This window comes from Mus caroli, chromosome 1 (genome assembly GCF_900094665.2).
Source record: "Mus caroli chromosome 1, CAROLI_EIJ_v1.1, whole genome shotgun sequence".
Taxonomy (NCBI): domain Eukaryota; kingdom Metazoa; phylum Chordata; class Mammalia; order Rodentia; family Muridae; genus Mus; species Mus caroli.
Window position 1 is genome coordinate 122,983,876 of NC_034570.1, and position 16,002 is coordinate 122,999,877.

Consider the following 16,002-nt stretch of genomic DNA (forward strand, 5'->3'; position numbering starts at 1 on the left):
CAGGCAACCCTGCGCTCCCGCTACCCCGGCGCTGATCCAGCCGGATGAGGCCTGTGGTCCTACCCTGACTTTTCTTATCATAACCTTTGTCATTAACTTTCATAGACTTATATTAAACACAGGCATCCACAGTAAAACCAGGAATAAGGGTACCTTTTCTGAAGCCCATGTCTTTGAAGAAGATACAAATTTACTGGTAAAACAAAAGATGCTATCTGTGCTAAGATTCCAGTTTGCTATCTCTTGGTTACTGGTCATTGTAATGGCCTTTGAAATGATGCATCATTCCTTGACAAACTTGGCTTTCTATTGTGCAAATCAGCTAGCCCTAGACCCCACTTATCTTTGCTAATTTCTAGAACTAAAATTTACCTTTCAAAATGCAACTGAAGTTACCCAACATTCAGAAGAAACCTCTAGCATAGGACAAAAGGTACCATGGAGATCTATAATATAAACTGACTTTTGTGGGGATTTGTTGTTTTGTTTTCTAACTTCAGAGAACTGAAGCATATAAAGAAGTCCAGGTCTAGAGCTCAGCTTCTCAAAGTTAATAGCAGGTCCAACATGAGAAAGATCTCCTGGAATAGGCCCCTATTCAGGTAGCACAATGCTTCATATTATAGAAAAGATGCTCATAGCCATTCCTTTGGTCTCTTATCTAATTACTATATCTTTATCAGTGGGATTCTAATTCTTCAGGTGCAATATACTCTATACAAGACAATGGAAAACTGGGGTTTAGAGAATCACTAAATAGTTGAATGTAACAATCCTATTTATATCTCAATAATATATTGAAACCAAGTAACAACAATCGAGAAACAGTCTTATGATCTGCACTTACACAATATTATAATATACTTAAAGACAATGAGAGAAATCATACCCAAAAGTCCATACTACTGTATGATTCTACTCAAACAAAGTATGAATCCAAGCACAACCAAAGTTTGCTGTTAGAAATCAGAGATGTGGCTGTCCTTAGGGCTTCAGAATTTGGAAAAGGAAGATGGAGCTTTTGGAGTGATGAAATGTTTGGATTCCTGACCAGGGCACTGGTTACATAGGTGTATTCCATTTGTGAAAATGCATTTAACTACAAACTTACCATATGTTTGCTTTTCTTCTACAAAGTATCATAAACAATAGTAAATTCTTCCTTCTATCATCAGTCTAGAAACACAGCTTTAAACACACAGAGGTCAACCCAGAGGCCCTGCTAGCAATGCCATTGGTGGAAGGTTTTTTCCTTCTAAAGGTGACATGCCCCAGGTCTCTGGTGAAATGAAGATGAGTACTGGAAAAGCCAGGATAAGTGGCTTTGGTATATGGCTATTGCTACCACAGATTTCTCTGGGATGTGGAGGGTACAAATCTCTCAGCTTATGCCTCTCTGTGGTGATGTAATGAGAAATGTTCTTCATAGTCTTGGACATTTGAGCACTTGATTCCCAGCTGGTGTTACTATTTGGGATGTTCAGGTGCTGTGGCCTTGTGGAAGGAAGTAGTCAGAAGGGGTAGGCTTTGAGGGTAAAGCCTCACTCCAGGTCCAGTTCACTCTCTGTGCTTCACACTTGCATTGGGATGTGAGCTTTCAGCTTCCTCCTGCTGCCATCATGCCTGATATTAAATGCTATACTTCACCACGATGGGCTCTTACTGTTCTAGAACCATATCCAAATAGCCCTTCTCTGTAAGGTGCCCTTGGTCGTATTACTTTATCACAGCGGCAGAAAAGGAACTAATACACTCTAAACCTAGAAGAAAAGAAAGCTGAGAGACTGTCTGAGATTGAGTTAGGTAAAAACCTCTCATGGAAGTATTGTTCTCACATGGATAGAGAAAATGAAGGAGGAAACTAGCAGTCTAACTTTTTCAGGGCTAAGATAAGCAGGTGTTAAGATCACAAAAAGCAAAAGAGATCAGAGTCTGAAATAAGTTATTTCAATCATAGAAACATGTATTACTATTTGATATTACTGAACATGCATTACTATGTGATACATAGAAATTCAGATTAACAATAAGTAAGCCAGAGCAGATGCTGGGAACCATGAAGATGCTAGAAAGTGGCCCCAACCCAAACAAAACAAAGGAAGCTCCAGTCACCGCACAGCCGGGTCACAAACAGACTATAGTGAGCATTAAGGGCAGTTACCCTTTTCCTCTTTTTCAGATGTTGTGCCCTCAATACCCTGCCTCTAAACACAGAAAATGTTCCTTCATAGATGCAGTTAAGTACACAGTATAGAACTCAGCCATTTGTTCAGGCCAGCCAGTAAAAATGGAAGAAATTCTGAACTAATTTTAAGTCTAATCAAATCTGAAACATTTTTCAATGTTAAGAACTAGGTAATTGATTAAGGGCTATAGATATAGCAATGATAATTCTGATTATTAGACTCTTTACTCAATCTCTAACTTTAATTCTAGATATGTTATAAGTCAATGAATATATATATTTTCATACATTTATACATATATTTACATACACACATTCACTTTCTGTGAATTTCTGTGACATTCACTTTCTAAAAATTCTCTGGGGAATGTCAAAGATTGAAAGTCAGACATGGTATATATGGTAATTTGAATAAGACTGGCCTCCAAAAACTGACAAATTTGAAAGCTTGGTCATTAGCGAGTGGCAGTACCTGAGAGGGATTAGGAGGTGTGTTTTTGTAGAACTAGGAGTGACCTTGTTGGAGGAAGTATGTCACTGCGGGGTGGAATTTGGGGTTTTAAAAGCCCAAGCCAGCCAGTCTCTGTCTCTCTCTCTCTCTTCCTGCTGTCTATGGAATAAGATCCAGAATTTTCAACTATTTCTCTAGCATCATGTCTGCCTGTGTGCCACCATGATGAGAATGGACTAAACCTCTGAAACTATAAGCTAGCCCCAATTAAATGTATTGTCTTATGAAAGTTGCTGTGGTCATGGAGTCTCCTCACAGCAACAGAACACTGACTAAGACAGCTACTATGCACAGTAGTCAGGGTCTCTGCTACCACTTATAACCAAGCCTCATGAAAGAACAACTCCACAGAGAACTCAAGTAAAGGGGGTTCCTGGCTTCCCAAGAGGCTAATTCCAGCACTAACAGGAAAAAGGATATTTGACAAATGTCTTAAGATTATGATAACTATTTTCAGGTATTCTTTAGTCTAATTGCTCATTCTACATGTGACAAATGGAGATAACAAACAAACTTCAGAAAGCAGTGAGGAGTCCATGCTAAGAGTAACCAAATTCACAAGTCCAAGTTGGCTAAGATAGAACTTGGAAAGAAAGCTAAGTTCAAAACACAAACAGAGGAATTACTAAGTGAACTAGATGAGGAAACATGATACAACACTAAAGAGCCCAGAGTCCCAAGAGGTTTCAAAGCACACAGGAAGCCACCAGAACAGCATCAATATATAAAGCTGCTGGTCCATGGAAACACGGCTATGTCTTCCCGGAAATATCAATTCAGCTTAGGAAGGTTAAAACGTTTGCCACCTTCAAATATTATTTTTTTAAGACTATGTAGGATAGAATGGTCAGTGGAAAACCTGTTATGTGAGTCAAGAAAATATCCTTTCTTTTATTTACAAAGTCATGTCATTGTTCCAGCCAAGAGCCTTTGTGATTAGGAACAGCTATCCATATACCTTTTTAAAGAGTCTTCCTGAGTCCTCGCTGACTTGAACAAATCGAGGAATTATATTATTCAGGTAGATGTCACTCAGGGTGGTATGATCCCTGCTCTCCCGCTTCACTTGGTTTAAGAGGAGGTTCCAGCAGTTGACTGGAGAAAGAACATTCTGGTCCTTCCTACAGAGAAATCAAAGAAAAAAAAATAGTGTTAGCAAGCAGGCAGAGCTAGAAGCTATGATTATAGTCCATGTCACAAAAATCACAGTAATCAAAGCAGGAGCAGAAACAAGGGTATCTTCCCTAAAATCTACTGCTAGGGTTTAAATGTGACATGCCTCCAGCCCCAGACACCTGGATTTCTGCACTTTTTGTACCTCAGCTACTATTTTGGGAGGTTGGGTTTAGCAGGAGGAAGTGGGTCACTGTGGGAATGAGCCTTAAGGTCTACTGGCTATTATACTTTGTACCCTCTCTCTGAGATGAGAGCCAACAGCAAGCTCATGCTCCCACAACCAAGCAGCACCTGCATGCATCCCCTGGCATGATGAGCCCTACAATAACCATGAGTTAAATAAATATTTCCTGTCTGTTGCTTTTTGTCATTGACCATAGCAATGTAGTAAGAAACTAGCACACCAACATCACTATATTTTTTTCTTTTTTGAAAAACTCTAAAATGGGGTAAAGAACAAGAAGAGGAAAAAGAGACATGGGAGAGGAAGACAGGAACATTTTTGAACTCTTGTTTTGTTTTTTGTTTTTGTTTTGTTTGAAAGGGTTTCTCTGTGAAGCCCTGGCTGTACTGGAACTCACTCTGTAGACCAGGCTGGCCTCTAACTCAGAAATCCACCTGCCTCTGCCTCCCAAGTGCTGAGATTACAGGCATGTGCCACCACTGCCTGGCCACATTTCTAAACTCTTGGTAAAAAGCTTCAAATATGCTATCTTAGTTAAACTCCAACATTCATTCATTCATTTATTTATTAATAAAGGATCCACAATTACCACCATTTTCTTTGGGGGTGGGGTGGAGGGGTTCAAGACAGGGTTTTTCTGTATAGCTCTGGCTGTCCTGGAATTCACTCTGGCATGGAACTTAGAAATCCACCTGCCTCTGCCTCCCAAGTGCTGGGTTTAAAGGCATGCACTACCACTGCCTGGCTTTTTCTGGCTCCTGAATCTTTTTTTTTTTTTTTAATTATTTCTATTTTATTTTATGTATATGAGTACACTGTAGCTGTCTTCAGACACACCAGAAGAGGACATCAGATCCCATTACAGATGGTTGTGAGCCATCATGTGGTTGCTGGGATTTGAACTCAGGACCTCTGGAAGAGCAGTCAGTGCTCTTAATCACTGAGCCATCTCTCCAGTTCAGTTACCACCATTTTCATGATTAGAAAACTGAAACTCTCATACTAGTAAAGAGCAAGAAGAAGTCAGAGGACCACAGTTCTATATTGTCTGACTAGGAAACATCAGACTGTATCTCCATAGTCTACATTTTAGAGTTTGGGTCACCTGGTTTATCATTAGAGTTTGAGACAAGGATAAAGTACTTATCTACAGTAGGGGCTGGAGAGATAGCTCAGTGATGAAAAGACTTGCTGCTCTTGTAGAGGACCTGGGTTCAGTTCCTGCACCCACATCAGACAGTTCACAACTACTTGTAATTCCAGTTCTAGGGGATCGACTCCTCTTCTCACATCCATAGGCACTTGTACCCATGTACACAAACCCATATACATGTGCATATACATAACTAAAAATAAATTAAAAAAATAATTTACCAGAGATTAAAAAAAAAATCACTGGAATACTACAAACGAAAACCTCTACAAGTTTGCCTACTGTGGGAGTCCATAAAGACAACTTTGAAGATATCTGCCATGGAAACTCACAGAAGACTCTCTAGTTCCGTGGAACACAGATAAAGGGGTTTTGATGTCACTGGCTGAGCCATTATCTCATGTCCCATATTATTAAGAAAACAATCTTATTTGAATATATGCATTCCTAATATTCATGCTTCAGTGGGACCATAAATTCTAAACCTATATGTTAATTTCAAATAAAAACAATGTGATCCCCAAAGCATATCAGTTACCTGCTCAGTTTGCAGATAGCTAAATATACTGAAGTTGGGTTTCTTTAAGGAGAGAAAAAACAGCATCCATTATGGTATCACTTAAGGTATGCTACATGCTTGACTTGCTTTTCAATGTACTTTACATTGCTGTTTAATTTATGGCTCACAACTTGTCAAGAGGTGATCTGAAAGCTGAGGAGAGGCAAAGCAAAAAGAAACTCGAGAGCTTCTGTCTAAGTGAAGACTGCAAAGTGGCAACAGTGGCACTGGACAAGCCTGCAACTTCAAAGGGTGTGCGTGGCCATGGAAAGGAGTCAAACCTGTGAACTCATCCCTTTTCTTTTCCTTCCCTCACTCAGACTCCTGGCACAAAACTAGTGAGTTAGAAGCACATTATCTCCATTCAGAGCTAGAGGCTGCCAAGCAACCTGCAAGCTCAGAACTCAACTCAGAGGTTTTTTAATTCTGCAATAATAGCTATTAGCAAGTAATGCCACAACAGCTCACTGGGCTTGAGAACACTCCTGACCAGCAAACCAAACACTTACCTAACCAAATCTAAGAAGCTGCTTCAAATCGGCAACCCTTTGAGTCCAAATTGAAACTATTTTAAGCCTGGCCCCGCCCCCTCCCATCATACTTCTTCAGACAAAATTACCAATGTTAAGTACTAACCACTAACCATAATGACCATTAACTTTCTAGGGAAATAAAAAGACTTCTGTGGAAATTTAAAGTCAACCTAGTTAAGGGGGTAAAGATACATATAATTAATCTATTCTCTTTAAAGTGTTTAGAATGGGATGGGGGTGTAAAACAATCCTAGATTCACAATGGTAACAGATTTGAATATGTGTATTCAATGATATCCTATCTTCTTAATTCAAGGAAACTTTCAAAGTGATTCCCAAATCAGTTCTGGTTAACAGTATTCTGAAAAAACATAACACAATTTTTAAAAGTACTACTTAATAATTTATTTATCTTTATTTTATGTGCATTGATATTTTGACTGCATGTATATCTATGTGAGGGTGTCAGAGCCCCTGAAACTGGTAAGACAGTTGTGAGCTGTCATGTGGATGTTGGGAATTGAACCTGAGTCCTCTGGAAGAGCAGCCAGTGCTGAGTCATCTTTTCCACCCCCTAAAAAGTACTAAAGAGGTCTGGCAAGATGGCTCAGTGTAAAAGCACTTGCCATGTAAACCTAATGACCTGAGTTCAATCCCTGGATCCCACAGTGTAAGGAAAGAATTGACTCCCGAAAGTTGTTCCAATGTGTGCTGTGACATGCATATACAATGATAATTTTTTAAAAGATATAGTATTAAAACTCTAATATATATTTTTTCAGGCCATTTCTCTTGGCAGAATATCCATGTCTTCTGTAAGTATAGAATATACCAGGCTATTACACATAGTTTTTAAAGGGGAAGGTCTTATGAGACTCAATTTTGCCATTGGTTTCTATGTGCTTCTTATGAGAGTAGACAGAGAAGTTGGTGGTCTAGGCTGGGTTCATGGTAGATCATGAGTAGCTAGGGAATTGACACTTGAATCATGCCATTTCATTATCCAATTGCTACTATGCTTATTATAAATATTAGGATGTACATAATTAATATTTGCAATGGGAACAGTCTCTAGGTAATATTAATAGCTTAATTTTAAAACAAAAATATTATTCTTTTGCAAACACCCAAATCAATTTGAAAGTATACCAAGAGTAGTACCATTACTCAGGTATGAATTAAAAAAAAATTGGAGGGGTGGCAAAAGCTTCTGTGGACTGAGCCAGGGTCTTGCAAGGACTCTATTGCTGAGCTATCTCTGTCCTGCAGGACTTTATTAATCATGAAGAATCCAAACCAAACACAGAAATAATGGTGATGATGAAACTACAGAAAACTACAACTTTTATTCATAATTCTGATATGAATATTTTTAGTTCATAAACAAAGCCCCATTTTTCATAATGACTGATTCTAAAAACTCTAAAACTCTGTAGTTTAAAAGTATTGCTCTCTCTCTCTCACCGTCTCTCTCACCTTCTCTCTCACCTTTATGTATTCACATATAAAATTTTATTTTAAAAGCATAGTCTATAGCACCAGGCATGGTGGCTATAATCCCAACACTCAGAAAGTAGAGGTATAAGGATCAAGAATCTGAAGTTAGCCTGAGCTGACCAGAGGGACACAAGAAGGACCCTGCCTCAGAAGACAACAGCAGACACAAGCCAATATCAACAACAGTTACTTTATTTCTTCCAGGAGTTGCTAGCCTCTTAATACTACTATAGTTTTTCACACAGTATTTGGATCTTCTGAATCTATATTATTTCTTAGACACTATCCTCTTACAAATAGATGCTTTCTTTCTATAAAGGCAATCATGGGGCAAGGAATTGAAGAGAATGTGGAAGAAGGAAATATAAGCATACTATACAGGCACTTTTCCCAGCCATTGAGAACAAAGCTGCACTACTCGTCAGATTAGAAATAAGCAAGCCAATGAGCTTTCCTAGGAGAGCCACAAGGCTCTGAGGACAGCTTCCTACTCTAGTAGCTTTGCAGACTTACTTGATTTGGAACCAATGAAACTGGGAGAACTTTATTTGGTTAGGAGATCAAAATCTGTCTATAATATCTTTTCCATCTAACATTTGTTAGTATAATGTCTTTGTTTTCCTTCTCTCCTCCTCCCCTCAACTCCAAGTCTCAGGCTGTATAATTCCTGGACATTTAAAGGGTCTCTGTCTCTTAGGAATATGCTGGAACACAGCTGTGAACCTCCTTAAACTGATCCTTAAAAAGCAAACAAAATATTCAGAAGTGTTTTCCTTACTTTAAAAAATTCAGGAGGAAGACCAAGAAAACACCACGCTGTGTTGCAGAAAAGATGACTTTAGTCAAAAGAAAGGAAACCCAGAGAGTCATAAACCAGTGTACAACTACAAAAGAGATTATCACTACAAAGGCACTGGCCAAGATAAACCTGCACAAATGAATTGGGAACATTAACTTGAAGACAAGAGCCCAGTTTTTCTCCCTCAATAGAGGTTACACCTATGGATGTTCAAACACTTCTGAACAGATTACTAAGAAGATTTCTAAGATGGCCAAGATAAAAAGCAGCCCCACAATCATAAAATCTGTACATTATATACTATCTCCACCCCCCTCATATTTCCTCTGGTTGTTTCAATAAGCTCACATACAAAAACACTTGTCCCACCAGTTTCCTACCAGCTCATCTACAAAATGGACAGTGCCCATCTACCTTCTGAAACCCAGTCAATAGATCACTGCTAAGATCCCAGAAGCTCCTCCAGTATGGGATGGCAATTAATTAGCTACAGCCGCTTCGATGGCCCTGCAGAACTTGGTCTTGGTGTTGGATGGCTAGAGCTTCTGCATTGCTAGACTGGGGTTTCCTTCTGGGTTTACAGTCTATTATTTGCCCTTTCTCAGGGCTGTTGTTGTAGATCAGCTGAAATGATGGATGCAAGAGAACTTTAGCAACACAAAACACTATGCAAATGGGAGAAATATTAGTATTTTCATTTCCAAACAAACAAAGACTTAGCTTTCATCCAGTTCCAACATGTTCCTCAACAGGCACCGGGTCACAGCCAAGAGTGCAGCCTACTAAAAGTGCACAACCCTTAGCAAATCACAGTTGGATAAGATAGCGATAGGCAATTAACCAAGCAGCTGCGTGTCTCTAGGAAGACATGAGAGAAACAAGAAAGGAGAGCAGACTTCAGTATTCCACTATCCCTTCCCAAAGAGACAAGGTAGAACAATAGTCCTGTGTTCCTCAGTGGGAACTGTGTGCCGAGGCTGACAAGAAAGAATTCAAAGGGAGCCCAGAATCCCAGTAGCACCAGCAACTTCCAAAGCCTCCACTCCAGAGCAGAATCCCTATCAGACCTGCCAATTTCTAAAAAGCTGGCAATTGTCAATGCATCTAAGAACACAATTTCTCACTTTGAGATAACAGTTCTGTGATGACAGACAAAACTCTGAATGATTTAAATTCATCATTCAATATATGTTATTAAGGCTCCAATGAGAAAAAGAGCAGGTATGTGTGTGATAAAGGAGCTCATTTGGTGATGGTTTGACAGCAAACGAATGACGAGAGAGAAGCTGAATTCAAAGAAATAAAATAAATAAAAAAAATGCAAACCCAAATTCCCTCTTGGCACCTTGATTAAAATGAAATGAACTGAAGCAGCCAAAGAGATTATTTTATTCAGATGAGTGTTATTAGCCTTTCTGGCTTATTTTCTTTATTATGCATTTTGCTGATGCTGACAGAAACAGACGAGCTCATAGAGGAAAAGCTGCAGCGGATTTGTGGTCTGACAGTGCTGTGCATAAAATCAGACCCTTGCTGACCCAGATAAGGCAGAGGATGGATTGGATTTGCTAGAGAAGGTGTTAAAAGGAGGGGAGAATTTAAAAATTAAATCGCCAAGGCAGAAACTGACTTAAAAAGATTTTGCCTGGAATGGTGGCTGCGGGTTGTGTGACACAGTAGTACAGTGGCAGCCTGGAGGTACCTTTCAAAGATAGGCAAGCAGACAGGAGGTGGGCACACTTCTCTGGATTTATCACAGCTGTGGCTGCAGCTCTGCCAACAATGAGATCAGAGTAGGAAAGCTTAGAGACAGGAACAGAGAGGTACCCAAGGCAAAACCAATATACACTATGACTGAAGAAATAAGCTCTCAAAATGTCAAGTTAGGACCATATGCTTGCCTAGACAGACGATTAGAAAGGATTCAAGAAGCTGTGTATGTGCCTTACTCAAAACAGTCTAACTGTCCCCTCTAATCAGGTTTAGGGAAAGAGCTATTGTGAATGGGATTTTTATAGCAGTGGAGCAGTCCCATGGAGCTCAGCTATAACCTTCAGATAGGGACATGCCCAAGAGCTGAGAGCTTTAGAAATTTACCTTTTTCTTCCTTCCTTCCTTCCTTCCTTCTCTACCTCCCTGCCTCTCTCCTTCCTTTCTTTCTTCCTTCCTTCCTTCCTTCCTTCCTTCCTTCCTTCCTTCCGTCCTTCCTTCCTTCCTTCCTTCCTTCTTTCTTTCTTTCTTTCTTTCTTTCTTTCTTTCTTTCTTTCTTTCTTTCTTTCTTTCTTTCTTTCTTTCTTTCTTTCTTTCTTTCTTTCTTTCTTTCTTTCTTTGTCCTTCTTTCTCCTAAACTGTTTCTGGTGGTGAAACCCACACTTTGTTTATCCTGGTCTCACTGTGTGTAAACAGATATAGACAAGCCCACTGAGAAAGCCTCATTTGACTGAATTAGAAGGTCTGCTTATCACAGCCTTCTTTATAGCTTCTGTAGACATGGGGCCTTCCCTTTCTTTACTCCACTCTCCTTGGATACTATGCATATTATCTTAATACTGGAGAACATAAAATATGATAGAAACTTCTAAGTAATCCATAGAAAGTCATTTGAACACTAGACAGACCCATCTCAAGGCATACTGAAATATGCAGGGATTAATACTAGGCATAGTTTATCCCTATAATTCCAGAATTTGGGAGGGGGAGGCAGGAGGATTGTTGCAAGTTCCAGGCTAGCTAGACCTATACAATTATACCATGTCTCAAAAAAAGGGCAGTGATCACATCAAAAGGCCTGAAGTACAAATAATCAACAAAACTAAAATATAGCAAGAGAAATACACAGCAAAGCGATGAGCAATAACCAAACAGCACAGATTCATATGGTTTCTCAGCTGAAAAGTTTATAGCCATCACTATTACATCTTTAGTTGGATCCTTGTGTTCTATAGAAAGAACTGTGAACAATTCTACAATTAAATCTTCAGTTTTTTCTTCTCTACTTAATTAAGATGTCACCAGAAGCCCTGTAAGTAATGACAACTATATAGAGAAAACCACAGATGTGTTAGCATATTTTTTAAAATAAATAAAACCCTGAAAGATGACTGAGGCATATTGTCTGGGTCACTCTTGGTCATTCAGGCTAGGGAACTAAATACCTATGTGTGCCAAAATAGAATGGCACCATTCTGAAATCCACACATTATTTCAAAGCATCAAATGCTCCCTTTAGCGCAGGCATCTCGCAGGCACCAGGCACAAGTGCAGAAATTTGATCTACAGCCAGCAAGTGACTGATTGATTGCCAGCTAGAAGGAGATAAAGCAGCATGCCGAGTGCCTCCCTTTCCTAATGTATGTTGGTGGGATAGGGAGTCCTTACTCTATGGCTCATGATAACAATGAGGAAAGCAGTCTGAAACCAAAGCTAAGAAGAACAAAGCTATGCAGTCCTCAGAGCAGCTTCATATGTCATTACTACTTTCCATGTGCTGTTATCACATGTTTATTCTCTGAGTAGCAGCCGAGTGACTAAATTTGTATCTTCATTGGCTTGTGCACTCCAAACTCAGGCATATTATTAGCCAGGTTACTACTTTATTAGTGAAACTTAAAGGGCTGGGTAGTATAAGGATGCCCTAGTCAGTTTCCAGGTTAGTAGGTCAAATTTTGAGTTCAGTTCCTTATGGAATTTGGATGAATAAATGATTCTACCCCAGTGAGAAAGTACTCCGTCTAAAGCACCCTAAGACCCAGATTCAGCTCTGCTACTGGATAGTCAGATAATCTTAGTAAATGACAAATGTACTGTGGCCTTCATATTTTCTTTTCCTATTTAAAAGCATAAATGAAGATAACAGACCCAATGCCTAGCTCATCCAGCTTCTGTTAAGATTAAATCAAACAAGGTGATGTCCATTAAAAAGCTTTACTCACAGGAAGTGTTCTCCAGCCATGAATCAGTATCATCAATACTTACTACTTTAACAACTGTTATTACTACTTGACAGCCCACTTAATGAATCTACACTCTCACAAAATGGCTTCAGTAAAGTTGTAATTTTCCTAAAGACAAACACATTTTAAACTTCTCAGATCTTCTCTTAAGTACTACAATGAATATGTTTGATACATTTAGACTATGTCAGTGCACTAAATAAGAATATGTCTTGCTATTATGAACTTATCATCCGGTTCTAGGGAAATTCCAAGTTTAGTAAATCTGTTGCACCCAACCTTGCCCAGACTTGAAAGGGGAAAAGTTTAAAGTGTAAAGAGAAAAGCCAGAGGGTACAAAAAAATAGAATCATGCAATTTCAGAATTAGAAGGGACTTTCAAGATGGTGAAGAGTCTAAACCAAACCCATCATTTTCCATGGGAGGGAAATGATACTCATGGATCTTGAGGTCACACAAATAGTGGTGGAACAAGACAAGAGCCCAGGTCTCTTGACTGGCAACCATTTTCTTATTTCATTGTGGTGGTTGCTACATTTCAACCAGAAAGCCTGACTTAATGTCTACAAAGACCTAGTGCTGAAAGAGTTAATGGACAATGCTTAGCTGCCCAGAGCACAGAGCTATTCTAAGACAACACATAACAGGAATACCAAGGGTCCATGAACCCAGAGGGAGCAAAGCTGCTGGTGACTAGAGGCGCCAGGAAACATGTTGACACACTGCATGTGGTTACACATGAAAGGCTAGTGAAGAGAAAACAGTTTTGAATCCCACCCATTCTAATTTGGGACTGGCTCTGGGCACCTACCGGAGGGTTGTGCCATACCCGGCCACTCTGTAAAAGGACCTTTCATTTCCTTCATTCTCTATTCTTTGGCTTCAGTTAAAATGTTTTCTGCTGTATAAGAACCATAATAGACATTTTAAAAAGAAAGCCATCAAGGCATAGTAGGTAAGATCCAGGAGGCACTGTAGATGGTTAGGGTCATTCTGAAATGGAAGCTTCTCAATCAGGATTTGAATCCTGTTATCTTCCATTTCCAAGCTAGTATGTGAACTGAATTTTTAGACAGCCAGGCTCCTAAATTCCTTTTCTCTAAGTGACCCCAAATCACCTTGCAACAGAATCACCTGGAGTGCTTGCTTAAACTGTGAGCTGGAGTAATGCCCAGGAATCTTCCCTTTTAAATAAGCATTCCAGGTAATTCTGCACACTGTGAAAACACTTTAGAACTAATGTTCTTAGAGAAATATTTTTCAATCTATGTGATACAAGGCACTAATGTAGCTGAAATAATAATAGATTTAAAACTAGCATTCTGCTTCCCAATCTCTAAAACTCAGAAAACAGTGGAGCAGAGTAACAGAACATAGTAGAAAATGTCCTGGGGCTGTCAAGATAGCTAGTGTTTAAGAGTGAGTCCTGCTTTTGTAGAGAGCAGACCCAAGTTTGGATCACAGTACCCTTGTCAGGCAGCTCACAACCACCTACAACTCTAGCTCCAGGGCATCCAATCTCTCTTTTTGGCTTCCATGGGTACAATATTCAGGTACCAACACATAGACACATTAACTCAATAATAAATATTTTTTAAAAAGAAAATATCACAGTTTATATTGTAAATAACAAAATTTATCTTTGTTTTTGACAGGGATGTCCTCAGTTAAAAATACAAATGTATACTGCCTTGTATTTCTGTTCTCGTTTGTTTTGTTTTGTTAGTTGTTTATTTTAATCAGGGTCTCACTATGTAGCCCAAGCTAGCTTAGAATTCACATTCCCCTGCCTCAGTTTCTCCAGTATATAGATTACAGTTGTACACCACACACACAGAGGAATCAGGAGGAGAGAGAGAAATCAAGGACAAATCTCCTAACTTCCTGTAAGCACAGAATTCCCTGAGCTTCTGGAAGCCCATTCCCTAAGAACCTCTTTTCAGGACAATCCCTACAGGTATTTAGTGTTCTGGTCACAGCAGACATCCCAAGTTGACCACATTTTGCACTATCTTCTTCCTGATGCTCTATAGCTGACAACCACTGCCTTTGTTGTGCATATGATAAATAGCTCCACTATGTTGATTTCTTCTTATATTTACAGTAACTAGAAATGCTGAGTTAGACAACCTTTTAAAGAACATGGGAAGAAAGTAGTTGGCAATTTCAAAGAAGAAAGATTTTGAAAATAATGATGTGGGCACAATGCTACTTGACTCTTAAGTGAAACATTTGCTATCTATAGGAAGTCTCTACACACACTTGGCAAGGCAGGCAGGCATGCAGTGGGAGGCTCCCTTCTGTATCCCTATGGATAAAATCAGTAGGAGAGCACTTTTGTTCTTAAGTGACAACTTCTTGATCACTGAGAGCTGAGCCTCATTTATATGACCAAAAGGAAAAAAAACCAAACCAAACCAACCAACCAACCAAACAGCCCTAAATGATTCAAAAACAGCAAAATTAGAAAAATGCCAGCATCTCCAGCTTGGTTGTCAATCATATCATACATAATGGTTTAAACCCATTAGCATATTGGAAGAATAGAAACAGAGTGAAAGCTCTGGGAACTAGCCTTGCTAAGGAAGGCATACAAAGGAAAAATAGAAAGTGGTGAAGATTATGAGGGGGGAGGTAGGGAAATGGAGGAATGGAAGAGGAAGTGCCACTGAGAAGACTAACCCCCAAAGCTATTCTACAATATTCTGATGATTTTTAGTAATTTGTTTTCAGGATGTAGAAACCAGCACAGCCTCTGAAGCTTTGAGTCCATCTGTTTTTGAGCTTAGGTTGCAGAAGATTCTGAACAGCTGGAAACAGCAGCACTGACCAGGTTACAGCTATCTGGAGGGAAAAGAAATAAAAGGAGTGTGTGGGAGGTAGAGGGATGAGGGTTAAGTAAGACATAGGAAGGAGAATCTAGAAGTCATCCCCAGAGAGGAAGATAACCAGGTCAAAATCAGTGTAAGAGTTGTTGGAGAAGCCACTGTGTCTCGGTGAAGAAAGCTAACACAGAAAAAAGTAAGGGACATCAGGGAGTTGTAGGGAGTCCCTGGAAATGGGCCCTAGGCCAGATCAAGATTGCAAAAGGTCCTACATCAGGCATGTGACATGAGCCACTGGTAAGTGGTCTACACAACCACAGCACAAGCCTGAGATTAAAAGCTGAATTCTGGTTCTGGTTCCCTAAGTGTGAGACGTGACTGCCAAGAATGGGAGGGAGAATATAAGCAGGGTCATCCTAAAAGATGCAAGGCCAAAGAGTTCACATCCACAGAGTAGCTTGTCCTAGAGTCACAGCTGGCTCAGAAATAGGAGGACAAGTCCATAGACAGTCTTCGGATACACTCATCAACTGCCTTCTGACACCATAACTGACTTATGCTAACATCCTGATATCACCTATGGATGGATGATCACGTCTCTTGCTTTTCCTTAAGCTTCTTTGCTTT

General features: G+C 39.6%; 1 protein-coding gene across 6 annotated transcripts in view; it reads right to left on the minus strand.

The window, feature by feature from the left end:
- Positions 1-16,002, minus strand: part of Srgap2 (SLIT-ROBO Rho GTPase activating protein 2) — a 239,550-nt gene that overhangs the window by 114,407 nt on the left and 109,141 nt on the right. For all 6 annotated transcript variants that reach the window (XM_029477380.1, XM_021172064.2, XM_029477361.1 and 3 more), the window contains exon 4: positions 3,655-3,817. In XM_029477380.1, the coding sequence (XP_029333240.1) occupies positions 3,655-3,817 (163 nt within the window). The remainder of the gene's footprint in view (positions 1-3,654; positions 3,818-16,002) is intronic.